General features: G+C 38.6%; 1 protein-coding gene across 1 annotated transcript in view; it reads left to right on the forward strand.

Moving 5' to 3' along the window:
• Positions 1–13,650, forward strand: part of LOC306950323 (netrin-4-like) — a gene marked incomplete at both ends in the record, with an annotated part of 42,926 nt that overhangs the window by 13,820 nt on the left and 15,456 nt on the right. The window contains one exon of the mRNA XM_079540554.1: positions 3,940–4,203. Coding sequence (XP_079396680.1) covers positions 3,940–4,203 — 264 coding nt within the window. The remainder of the gene's footprint in view (positions 1–3,939; positions 4,204–13,650) is intronic.

A 13,650-nucleotide genomic window follows, 5' to 3' on the forward strand; every position in this document is an offset into this window, starting at 1 on the left:
ACTTGTGCAGTAAAGTCTACTGTTCCACAAGATGGAAGAATTTCAGCCAAGAGGCTCCATCAAATAGATCAGAGGATATTTGCCTCTGGGTAGGAAAAATTCTGAGACACAATTGTTTACTATTCCTCTATGAGCAAAATCAACTAACATGAAAATCTCTTAATGAAGAGGATTTAGGACTGATGAGAGTTTTTATTGCAGCTTCCTTCTGAGGGGCCTAGTATAAGCACGCAGACATTTCTGACCTCATTAACCTGATTGTGTGCAACATGATCAGCATAGCTTAAGGATGATTTGCAATACCAAATTCTTGTTCTGCACAAGGATCTTCTTTTGTAGGAGGCCATGAATTGGCTCTCCTCTCCATTTATGTCTCATATTCCTTGACCTTAGGCTATAAGCTTGCAAAGGGGAACTTTTGTTGTGCCCACATCTTTTCTGACTAATACTGGCTGGAAGATCAGGTTAAGAAAACAGAATTATCTGTATCAGGAATGGAGAGGCAAAACATGTGGCAAAAAATCAAAAATCTGAGACACTGTCTCTGGAATGAAGATGATCTCTTGACTGGGGATAAAACATCACCCTCTGTGAAGCTGTGCCAACTTGCATACAACAAAACCAGTGCTTTAACAGTGGCTGTCACTTTTAGCTTTGCACACTTACAGCATTCTCCAAACTTCCTTGCTCTTGGAAAGGTCAGGAGAGGACAGGGTAGAGACCATCTTTTTGAGGCGTAGCTGATTGACTTTTGAAAATGAGAATGACAAATATGCGCTTGATAGCAGATATGCTGATAAGCATGAATGCCCTACTCAGCATTCAGCTCCAGTGTCAGCCCCTGATTATAGGGAAACTCAGGATCTAGGATGTATTTCCACAGACGGTTGAGCCCATAAAGGTGCATCACACATTTCCATGGAAACTGAAATATTTTCAGGTTGTGCCTAAGTTGTTCAGCCCTTAACAGACAGTCACCAACATTTTCTTCTGTGCTTATGCTACTTTTATGAAAACTACACACAGATGCTAAGAGAAATGGCTGGGGGGTATTAGAACAGTCTTAGAACAGTCATTAGAACAGCAAAAAAGAAAAAAAAAAGAAAAAAGAAAAAGAAAAAAGGAAAAAAAAAAGAATGGAACTTCCATGAAGCTTGATACCACACAGACATTTACTTAAATGAGAAATGGCCTTATGATGAATATCACTGGGAAACTCTTTTCAGAGCTTGCATCTTAATTATTAGTACATATTTCTTTTTCATAACATTGTCTCAATCTTTTTTACTTGAATATAATGGAAGACTGCAAATTTGCAAGATATCTCTGGGAGATGAACAATGCATCATGTTTTTCTTAAGCTAGGCAAAAGGCATAAGCCAAATGTCCACGTGTCCCTTATAGGCTTTGGAAAGCAAAGTAAAATCTGGTGAAATAAACAGAAGAATAAATAACACAGTGGAGAGATGGAGCATCTCTTCCCACTTATGAGTCTATGGGTTCATTAAGTCTTAGATCTATATCTAATCTGATCTTTCAAACATCTATGTAGAAATGATTGCAACTGCCAAACTCTTGTCTTTGACCTGTTGTTGTTATTTTTAAAATTCTACGTGCATTGAACATCTAGGGATTCTAAAAGAATTTTACAGATATGTTTATTAATCTAAGTTTATTAATTTTATTTCATTGTTATTATTTACTAATTAATCTAAATTTATTAATCTAATTATGAAGAGGGGGAAAATTCAATTTTCAAATTTTATACATATGTAAAACAATGCTGTTATTGATACTAATTAAAACCGTGCTGCTTCAATGCAAAATGCAGCTCACCTAAACTGACTCAGATTGGCAAACCAAAACTACTTTAACTCTCTTGACACAGAATATTTTTAAGTAACTCCTCAATATCTTCGGCTGTTTCACATCTAATTTCTTAATGCTGAGTTCAAGAAGAACATCTATAACTTCCAAAAGATGTATAACTCCCAAAAGATGTCACAAATGTTTTGCCACCCAAATCAGATCTTTAACATCCAACAAATCTTTCTTTGGATGAGACAAGGATGAACAAACCCAGCCTCACCGCTGAGCTTATTCCAGACAGAAATAGGTCATGAATTAATCATACAAGCAAACTCTTGTACCTCAACTGGAATGGAATACTCATTTTTTCTTAAATAAATGTTGCAATTCCTATGGGACATCTAAGCTATAAATATCCCTACTCACAAATACCACTGATAGTTCTAAGCAAATATCAAAGCAACTCTCCTGAAGAGATGCCACAGACATGGAAGTCAGGTGTGAGAATGGAGCTTATAAAAACTGGTTACAATTGCCTTACCTCTTGACTCCTCTATTTTATGCCAATTTAAAACAGTTTTGCAAGGACTTTTAGCCAATAATGTCACAGTAGTTAGCTTTTAACCTGCTTTGAGATCTTGGAGCTTAGAAGGTCTGCAGAGCAATTCTATTCAGTTCACTGCTTTGGTCTTGGATGAATTGGCTCACCCATGCAGTAGGAGGATGTGTGTCTGTGCATCACCAGGTGCTCGGGACTGTGAGAAACCATTCCACCTCTATGTGATCCACAAGGGACTCGGAAGAAGGAGAGGGGGGTACATAAAATTACCTTCCACCAAAAAGACCAGACCATGTGGGATTAGGGGAAAGGACAGAAGAGATTTGGTCTTTGTCCTCTGAATCCATCAATAACAGGAAATGCTGGGCACTGGACAAAACAGACTAGGACATTTTCTCATGGTTCCATTGACTGGGGGAATGTAGACGTTGGTGTGGAAAGGCCTAGGCTATTTTGTCATGGCTTCTTTGGTCAGGGGAATGTAGGCACCTGCATTGCACAGCCTGGGCAAACTGCCCATGGCTCTATCAAACAAGATACCTCTGATCTCACAAATGTGGGTATCTGTAGCTTTGTAAACAGCTGACAGTACAAGAGGAGGGAATTAAAAGGAAGACCAGAGCTAACCAAACAGAAAATGCTGCAGGGAGGTGGGAAATGTACTGCTGCCTTCACTGCATTACTGACAGGTGTAGCTCTGTGCAGAGCCTGGCAGCTGATCCTGTTGATTTAAGGAGATTTATTTCCCCACGTGCCATCAACATCCAACAGAATTCTCTTTCAATCATGTACCACAAGCTCTTTTCTGGCTCCTATGAACAAAAAGAACATTTTATATGCTACAAGTGTTTAAATTGTTTGGTACACCAACTAAGAAAGAAAGAAACAGAAAAATAAACCCATATTTGGGTTTCCATAAGGAATCCATATGGAAACAAACCTTTCACTCCCATAATGGAGTTAGACAGAGACTGTCACCACTTATAAGACAGGGCTAAAGAACCCAAAGTTACTACTTGCAGACAGCTGGTAGGCACAAAGCCCCGTGGTCCTGTGAGCTCATTGCAGTGTAGCTATTTCTTCTCTTCCAATGAATAAACTGGCTTGCTTGCTTTGTTTGAAAACTGATTTCTCTCAATGCCCATTCACCCTAAGCCAACTTGTATTTTCTAGTGCATGGCTGAAGGGATTATGCCAAAAGTGTGGTCACAGTTCTCACTTCTGTCACATACCTCCCTAGCGCCTTAGTTTACCTGACTCTGGAACTCGTGATAGAGTCATGTGCTTAAAATGTTTAGAAAAATTTGGATGGCGTTAATGTTGTATTAATGCCAGTAAGCCTTGGTTTCCTATTTCATGTATGATGGGATGAAAGCAGGTACAGTCACCTGCTGTGGCTGGGCAATTGGTTGGTAACTGTGGTCATGCTCAGGGATCACTCACAGCCAGACAACTGTTATTGTGGAACTTTCTAAATAGAACTATTACTTTTTCCTGATCATCACCTCAAATGTTTTCTGCATGTGCAGACTCCTACATCTTCTCCTGAGTGTGTACCTTCTGTATTTCAGGTGATCTATCGTGCCTTAACTCCATCTAACAAGATTGAAGATCCCTACAGTCCTGAGGCTCAAGATCTCCTGAAACTCACCAACCTCCGCCTCCTTCTGTTAAAAAGGCAGGAATGTCCATGCCGTGGTTTGGGATTGGTAGAGAAACCTCAGAGGTTTGCCCACTATGCTATTTACGACCTGATCATCCGGGGCAGCTGCTTTTGCAATGGGCATGCAGAAGAATGTGAACTTGCCAACAGGACGGGAGAAGTGGAGAATGTGGTGAGTTCATGACATTCACTCATTTAGTAGACTTTAGTATCCTTCAATTTGCTTAAAATTTGTTAGAACCTAAAATAAAAAGTAAAAGAAGCCAAACTTCATAGGAATATTCTTCCATAACACCACAACTGTCCCCTGTTCAGTATTTATATGCATACTTAGATGTTGCTGTTTGTTGGTAATTACTGCTGTCTGTGTTTTGATTTAGCTGCAAGTATTATATAGTAGGAGTGTAATAACAGTCAAAGGGAAATGATGCTAACCAAATATCCAGGTTTGTCAAAACACATACATCACTGAGAGAGCTCAAGCCACTTTAAACTAGTCAGTGATGTCACTGTTCCAGTAGGATATCTGTCTCTGTAATGGGTTTTGAAAGCCAAAATAACCCTCATGTTTTTAGTCCCTGGTGTACCCAAAAGACCCAACAAGTACATCCTCAGCTAATTTCTGTCCCATTTGATGGATGGTTTGGTTTATTTTCTTCTGGAATGTGTATTCATTGTCTTCCTTTCGGGTTTTCTAGGTTCAGATGCAGATATTGAACAGATAATTAGGACTGTATGACTTTCGCAATATTTGCAAAATCATTTCTGAATCTGTTCCATCTGTGGTACAGAGCTAATTTACAGTATTTTAACATTTAGATGTTATCAGATTCTGATAACTACTAATATAGACCCACATAAGACAAAATGTGTGGAGAAAAACTGTTTAAAGATCCTCCACGCTGCAAACTGTTAAATACACACATGGTGAAACCAAGTACATGAATAACAGGCTAAATGAATACAGCTGGTAGAAGAACAAACACTGCCCATCAGAAGAGGAAAACAAAAATATTGTGTGTATTACTGACATAATCATTGTAAACTGTGGCTGGATCTTTTTCTCTTCTGATCACAAGGGAATAGAATCTTCTTGTGCCATCAGTGACTTCATGGGGCAGAAGGTGAAGCAGTTTTGATGAAACGCGTTTCACGAGTGAGTCACGTCTCAGGAGACAAGGGGGTGGATGCATCTCAGTATCCAATACAGGCACAGATATTATCCATAGATATTATCAAGTCTTTGTCTAATCAGGAATTCAAGGGCAGCAGGAAGTGAGAAAAGCCTTCCAGAGTTTTAACTACCCCTAGAATTCTAGATGAGGACTGGAGAAGACAATGGTAGAAGACCTTGCATTAAGGTATTATCGGGCATACCTAAGCCATTCAGCCATTCACAAGTGAATGCCTGCTGAACTGTTTTTGTTGGTTTTGTTTTGTTTTTTTTTTTTAATATTGATGAAAGAGATTCAACAACATCCTTCAGTAACTGTTCTCACTTTGACAGTTCAAAAATTCTTTCTCACTGTCTGCCAAAATAAGGTGACTTTTTCTTGTCCCCTTTCCCCCAGTGATCTTAGAAGTTGATGTTCTTTCTGCTGATATGACTGGAAGGTTCTTACCATATACTTCCCTGATTTTTGCTTTTTTGTACTGACCAGAGAACTGGGGTTGAAAATGCAAATTCTACTTCCCAGGTTACATTAGCTGGGAGTAAAGCTGATCATATTATTTTACTGCTATTTTCTTTCATTTATACAGTGAAAATCCACTAGAATGAGGGCATTTAGGTAAGCATATAACTCTGCATCTTATGGTATGATAACATCCTTGCCTATGTGCAGAAGGAAAAGGCCTCTGCTGTTGATTGGAAAACACCAATGATACATTTCATATCAGCCAAACTACTTTATAACAGGAATCTTTCTTGTCTTGTAATTCTCCTTTCTTAGTAGAGACGTGGAAAGTGCTCTGCTTTCCCATAGTGATTAAAGCAGAACAGAGAAAAGAGAAGTTAAAAACAAACACTGACTCATTCTGCTGGCCATATCTAATATTTAACAAATACATGGGCAGAGAAAGTCTCAAGACAGTTTTTTGTATGGATAGCGTGGGTGATATCACAGCATGAAGGCAGAGCAGATTCGTGTTTCCTTATCTGCTTTCAAGTACATAAATAAAGTGCTGGAAAAATACAGACCACAGAAAGGCATAGGTAATAGCAGTCTCAGTCTCTTAAGATTTCAGAATCTTTACGTGATGTTTGTTCTTTTTTTTTTTCTCCTGTAGTTAACAAAAACAAAAACAAGTCCATGTAGAAAACAACTGTAATTGTTTGCCATGGGATAGGCCCAAAACTTGAGATCATTCTGCACTTAAGTTTTGGGAGATACATAACTGTGCTCATTTGTAAGTCTGCTTTTCTTATCTTGAACAAAATCTCTTCCATTTGTAATAATGGTACCATTGCTATACTAACACTATACGAGCATAAATAATGGAGAAGACTAAAGCACATTTCTTGACAGTTTTAAACCAACACTTTTCAACTCCATTTTGGAGGGAATAGATGATGTATTACTATTAGATGATCTGCCAATCATCAGCTTATTTGTTGATCTGTTGATTCAGACATGACAATCCATTCTCTTCTAGATTTTTGATAGAGGATGCCAATAAGAAATGCAGCTGTATGACAGTTACCATCACAGATGCCATGGTATCATGGAATCTAATGATACAACACAAACGCAAATTGTCAGATTGACCTCCAAACAGGATTTAATTACTTTAGCTTGGAATCTGAAATAGTGTTCTGCATACTCTATTTGCTCATAGGTCATTAGCAAAAACTGAGTAGAGCAAGAATAATGTAGTCTTTCTTCCATAGGATACAATGGAAATGTCCTTTGATCCCTTAGTTGGACAGCAGACGTCATCTTTTTTGGTAATGAGTGATGCAGCCTTCTCAATGCAATCTATCTAGATCTCATTTCCCTTATTAACTACCAAGAATATCATGTCAGACAGAAGAGAGATTTTGGGAAATGAAGATGGGAACTGTAAGAATAGGCAAGAAACTTCTGGGCAAACATATACTGAATTTGGAGTTTGTTGCTAGAAACAGTGGTATTTTCTTAACTTCTGTATTTTTTCCTCACACCAAAGACGAGAGACACATAGATGCCATACCCAACTTAATAGCTTGTTTTGATAGCTAAGGATAGAATTCTGAATTTCATAACCTGTAGTATTCACTTTTTTTTAAGGTAGCTCCTTTGTCAGTGCAGGAAATTGTCTATTGACATTGCATTTTGCTGCAGAAACTAGAGAGGTGCATTTTGTTTTAAACATTGGGCATTAATATGTCCTTATAATGGAAACAACTATTAGGATCTGGCCACCTGAATGCACTGTCTTCCATCATTGGGAAGTACTCCTGTCCCACATACTGCTGTTGCAGGGTATACAAGTATTGCTTTGTAGCGCATGGATTCTTTATTGAATTCCAGCAAAGTCAGGAACAGTTTTCAGGTTTAGAATCTGCTTCGATAATGTATTTTATCTGAGTCCAGGGTTGCTTCCAGAACATGCAATGTTTACAAAGCAGAAAGTGCACACAGACAGAATACTGAATCTAGACCAAATTCCTTTCCATTTGCCAAACATTTCACAATTATCTTTCTGGTGCATGAGAAATAACTATGGACAGAGGAAAGCAAATGTAGATTAAAATGTTTTCGACAAAAGCTTTAGGATTTTTTACCTTTCGGTACCTTCACTGCCAGGAAATACTTACAAGTTGCCTCAGATGTTTCTTTATCCTATTTATACAGACAAACTAGACTCCTTGTGGGTCTGGTCCTCCACAATGAAGCAAATGGGAAGTTTTCCACTTACTTCAGAGGCAGCAGGATCTGGTCCTAAGTGAGATTCCTTGTTTGGTCTCAAGTAGGTTACATAAGGTAAAACTTGTTTTTCTGCAGAGATTTTCTAGGCAACTTGGCTGTCATACTCTTGCAAATATTATCTCCTCTTCAAATATCTTGTGCAGTTCTACTGATAATCCCCCAATGAAGTTTTCACATTATCTGATTCAAGCTCTGCCATCCTGTGTGATGTCTAGCACAAAGCTGCTTGGAAGTGCACTCACTCTGTTGCAGATTGCAACAGAAAGAGTAGGTTTAATTAAGAAAAAGGTTAGCCTGTGTACACCAGCTATGCCAGTAGTGTAGGGAATGTTTAAAATAAAACAAAAACAAAAAACTTCTAGATCATGTAGAATAAATTCTAGAAACAGACGCCTAGGCCAACATACATATATATTTTTAATTAAAAATGAACAAGGTCTTAAAGCTCTGCCCATAATGATCCAAAAGCACAGGATCATATAAATTATGGACTAAAAAGTGGCCATGAGTTATATGAACTTCATGAAAACACAGTGGTCTCACTGACATCTTTGCTACCCACAGTGGATTAAGGCACTTTGAAAGAAACTTTGCTAGAACATGTGGGTGGATGAGAAAGTTTCAGATATTTGTGTTCAGAGATGATCAGGAAGATGATGGGGAGCATCATGGAAAGGTTCTCCTTAATGTTTGCAGATAACTTCAGTGAGTTCCTAATTTCCTAGGGGAAAATAGACCTCAAAGCCATAACTCTAAATGAAAGAAATAAATCAAGTTCTCAAACAATTACTTTAAGAAAGTCAGAAAAGGATATTTAGACTTCTCTTGGAGGTCACATCCAGAAGATCCTATTTTATCACATTCTCACAAAAGCCACTGGGAATATTAACTGAAGAATACTTGAATAAATCTAAACAGGATCTTTCCTATATACCCCATTGTTCTCTTGCTGTTTCATAGAGATTGAAGACTGCCATATTAAAGTAACACTTCTGTTACTGCCAGGAGCTAGTTTATGGCCAACCAAAAACATCAACACCCTTGTCTTTTTGAGTTGTCTGTGAGGGCTATTTCATCTTATGGAAGACAGCTAATTTGGCTTCTTTGGTGTGCCCTGAAAATGAATATGATGGCATACTGCATCTTTACTTCTCTTCTTGAAGATTGGGTGTGTGGGCTCAGTGTGCTTAACTTGATGTCCGTGCAAGTGCTCCATGAGCACTACTAAGAACCTGTGGTTTGCCACCACAGCGTCTGGCATCCCTACCATCAACATGAGGTTTTGAGAATGGTTTTGAGAATAACCACAGTTTTGATTATCAGATCCACATAGTGGTTCAGCCAGCAGGAATTCTGCAATTATAAAGTGAACAAGTTTTTTCCTGCACTTTATTACTGTTGTGGAATATCTTTTACTACTGCTAAAGCCGAAATCAGAAAAGTGTGCCTATTTAGAAATGGTGTTTGAACTCACGCCTGAGTGCTTTCCTGAATCAGGTCTCCGGGAAGCCCTTCTATGCAAATATGCATATCACTTGTAGCAAGTTATCCCTTATTTCTTGAATAGCAAACACTTTCCTATTTGACACTATTAGCCTTTAAACTCAGCTTTATAAGAAGCAATATCAATGGAGGAGCTATTTAAAAGCACTTTATCACTTAATTGCTCTCATTAGTGTTTTTCTGTTTGTTTTAATCACTGAGTTTATGTTCTCTGCTACTGTTGTCTGTGTGAAAGAACCACGGTAACTCTGATAGTAGAAACATTCGATTGAAAACACTTGTAAATATATCCTAGGGCTGGTAAAATATGCCTTGCAATTCTCTTAACAATTGCTTTTCATGTTAAAGCTTCAAGAATCTGTGTGTGTGTGAGAGAGGAAGAAAAAATTGCTTTACCCAGAGCTATGAGCCACTGCTTTCTGCAAACACTTCTCCATCATTGCAGTACAGCACATTTCTGATGGTCTTTCATTTAAACTCAACACATTGTATATCTTCTAAGTTAAGTTGGACAGCCCACAACGCTAGGAAGTTACTATGATATGACAGCCACAGGCTTCTGTGTTTGGCCTTATACATTAGGTCTTTGTGAACAGATGCCTATGCTGTTTCTGTCCTCAACTCACCCACGTGTTTCCAGAACAAAAGTTTTCAGTCCTTTACCAAGATATTCGAGGCCTTTCAGCCAATGCACTCAACCCCACAGAACCTCCCAGTGACTTAAGCAAATATTTCTAGAGCTGTACCTTGTGAGTACGTGGAGTTTGCATTTAAGTGATTTGGAGGCAGGTGCACACAACATACGTAGAAAGTTTTCAGAGGATTTAAAAAATATATCCATATTATTCAGGACAAAAGTTATAAAATCCTACATACATTTCCTTGATTTAGTTTACTTACTGTGCTGGAAGGGATCTAGGGATTAGTTTTGTGCCCATTAGGGATTTTGAATTAATCTCCTTCAATGCAGAAGTTTTCTGCTAAATCATGGACTTTCTCTCCCTTTTTCTCCCTGTTGTCAGACAGATTCCTCACAAATTTGGCTGGTTTGGTGCTATGTCAGGCCTGCCCTTCCCCCACTCTCCAAACTGCAACCATCTGTAGAGAAGTTGCAGAAAACTATTTTTCTCTTGGCTTCATCTGTTCCATTACTCAACATAATTTCACTTGAATGGGAGCTATGCATGCTGCCAAGTTCACTCAATACAGAAGTAAAAATTCAAAGAAGAGCTCACAGGCTCATTTTGAGAGTGGTGGAGATTTTTTCATTACACAGCCCTAGAATCACTATGGCTTAACCAGCAGAAATCTATCTAAGTTCAGACAGTGATTCAGGTATTCACCTATTACAATATTAAGCCTCATTTCACTTTCTGGTCTCTCCATTCTTAAGACAATCACCAAGATCTGGTGATCTGCTGTAACTCAGGGGTTGCACTTTGGTGTGACAGCTGTTTCTTGTATGCAGTTTGTTGCAGACCAATAATGGAGTTGCTGGCACTGTAGGTAAAAATAAAAGGACAGCTCAGCCCAAAAATGAATAAAAATCAAGCTAGCATTGAGGAAGAAAGTAATAAGAAAACAGAGCAAAACGTGGGCGAAGAATAGCCAAGCTTGTGTCTAAGGACAGCCAGAGGTGAATCAGGCAGAGGATGGAGCTGTGTCTTGAAACCGTCCCAAGCTGAGGTTATTCTGCTGCATCCCCTCACATCAAGCATGGATTTTGTACCTCTTCCGGTCTATTTATCCTGTTCCTTTGTTGCTGTTCAGATAGGGGCTTAGTGATGCCAGTCTGAATATTCAGCTAAACACTCACAGATATTTTTTTTTTTCACCATTACCTGCTTAGTGAATTTGGAACTGTGGCAGTTAGCTCACCCTCTGCTGTGGATCCCAAACCCAGTATGGTCTCAGGTGGCGTCCCAGCTCTCCTTCCCCCTGCCAAGTTCCCTCGGACTTAATTTGCCATAGTGACCAAGTACAAGCCAGAAATTCAGTTCCCTCAGAAAGCACCCATATGTGTACCAGTCTTCAGACACATGCACTTATTAAACCTTTCCCCAGAAACCAAGTGACATAGGAAAATAATGGCTTTTTTCATTCCTGATTAGAGCAGGAATTTGAACTATCAACCTACCCATAGCAAGGACTGTAATCTGGGACTTACTCCCAAGCCACCTATTTTTTTTAAGTCTTTGAGAACCTGACAAACTCAAAGTATTTTTTTTTTTTTTTTTTTTTTGGCCTCTTAAAAGCTGCATGTGCTCTCCTCAGGACCTGATAGAGAAGAATTTATTGTAAATCTGCACAGATACATCACAGCATCTAGAGATACAATGGAGCCCATTTGAGCTGTGAGATAAACAGAGGGGAAGGATGCACTGTCTTGTATTTAACCATTGAAAATGACCCAGAAAGGGCTGTTTTGCTAAAAGCAGGTAAGGGACCAGCCTCTGATGTCATTGCAAACTGCTGTATCCAAAATTGTTCTGGCGACATCACAAAGTGAATACAGAGCCCAAAGACAAACATTTTTTCCGAATCAGCAACAGTTGCTCTGTTCTGGAAGGCTTCCAATTTTAACCTTCATTCATTAGGAAAAAAATAAAATAGACTGAGAATAGTTCAGGAGAAAGAGCAACAACCACAACGTTTAGAGAAAGGATAAAAGGTAGAAGAAACTAAGGGGGCAATCAGAAAGCAGGAAGCTTGAGGTATTATTTTAGGCTGAACAGTTTAAAAAAATGATTAGAAAAAAGGTATTACAGAGATGGAACATTTCTACTTATTTCCTCACCTGAAGAGCAGAATTCAGGTGAAATAATTTTTGTAAACAAAGGTGGCCAGAAATAATTTTTAAACCATTGTACAAAAGCAGGATATGGCTCTACACTATTCACAATAAATCAACCAGATGTTATTGAGTTCCATGGAAAAACTGTATGGATGAAATTCATGGCTTTGTGTAGCAGGTTGATCTAAAAGATTGGAACTGATCATTCTGGCATTAAAATCCATGAAGCCATAACCTCTGTGTCATGACTCAAGCTGCTCAGGTGGCAAATGTACAAATCAAAGCCTTTGGCAGCAATACCAGACTGTTGTAACAGCACAACTGTGCTGTGAGTCAGATCAGGGAATTAAACTGGATTAAAAATATTATTGCCAAGGTAAAAGAAAAATAAAACAAAAAAACAACTTTTAAAAAAATATGATTTAGTTCCACAGTCCAGTTTACACATGACTCAGGGCATGATGCAAAAAGTGGTAACCCAGAAAGGAGCAGTAAGGAAAGCAGAATGTTTTAAATTGTGATTGCCCCCAAAGGTTTTATATCATGAAATTGCTGTCTAAAAATACAGCTGCTATACCAAGACACAAAAGGAGAATTTGCTTTCAAGTGGTTGCTAAATCTAATGATGGTGCCTTGAAAGTAGTAAAAAATTTGTGTTCCTTTCCTGGATTGAGAATATCCTTAGACAGCCAATATATCAGCAACTTTGAACCCCTGCAAAAACTGATTAGAAAAATGGAGGCTTGATGCAGGCAGGATATTAGGATTGAATGCTACGGTTTTCATTTTTGGAGCTCATCACATGCATTAGCGACATGAGTAACCTTGGCTGAAAGCATTCTGAAAGCAGGACTACAAGAACACAAACCATTACAGGTTGAGCACACAGTGCTACAGATTGGTTTCATGAAATGCAGTAGTTTGTATGATCACACAGACTGCCTGTCTGTGAGTGCACCTATTCCCCTGATCCATTTGCAGTTTTGGAAGGTGCTGCTCAGCTTCAAGCAAACTAGTCAGACCAACAACTCTTAACAGAATGACACTCCGAGAAATGGGAACCATCCTTGGAGACAACCGGAGTTAGCGCAGTAATGAGGGGAAGCAGATGAAGAGAGGTGTTAGAAAAACAAATTCTGTATTATTTCTCAAGTGCTAAATTTTTGCAGCTATGAACACTGCGGAAAAGCCCGTACAGGCTTAAATATTTTCATATCTAAGGATCAGTAAGCATTGAGTGATGTGGTGTCACATATTGAGTATTAAAGTGAAATATTAGACATGTGAGATGCAGATCTCTTGGATCTTAATCTTTCACCTGCTGTACGAATACATTTATATGTAGTCATGTAAATCCCTGAAATAAACTAATCAGACTTCAGCTTAATGTGAGTTTATTTCTCGGCCTGTC

This window comes from Tetrao urogallus (assembly GCF_951394365.1).
Source record: "Tetrao urogallus genome assembly, chromosome: 10".
Classification (NCBI taxonomy): Eukaryota; Metazoa; Chordata; class Aves; order Galliformes; family Phasianidae; genus Tetrao; species Tetrao urogallus.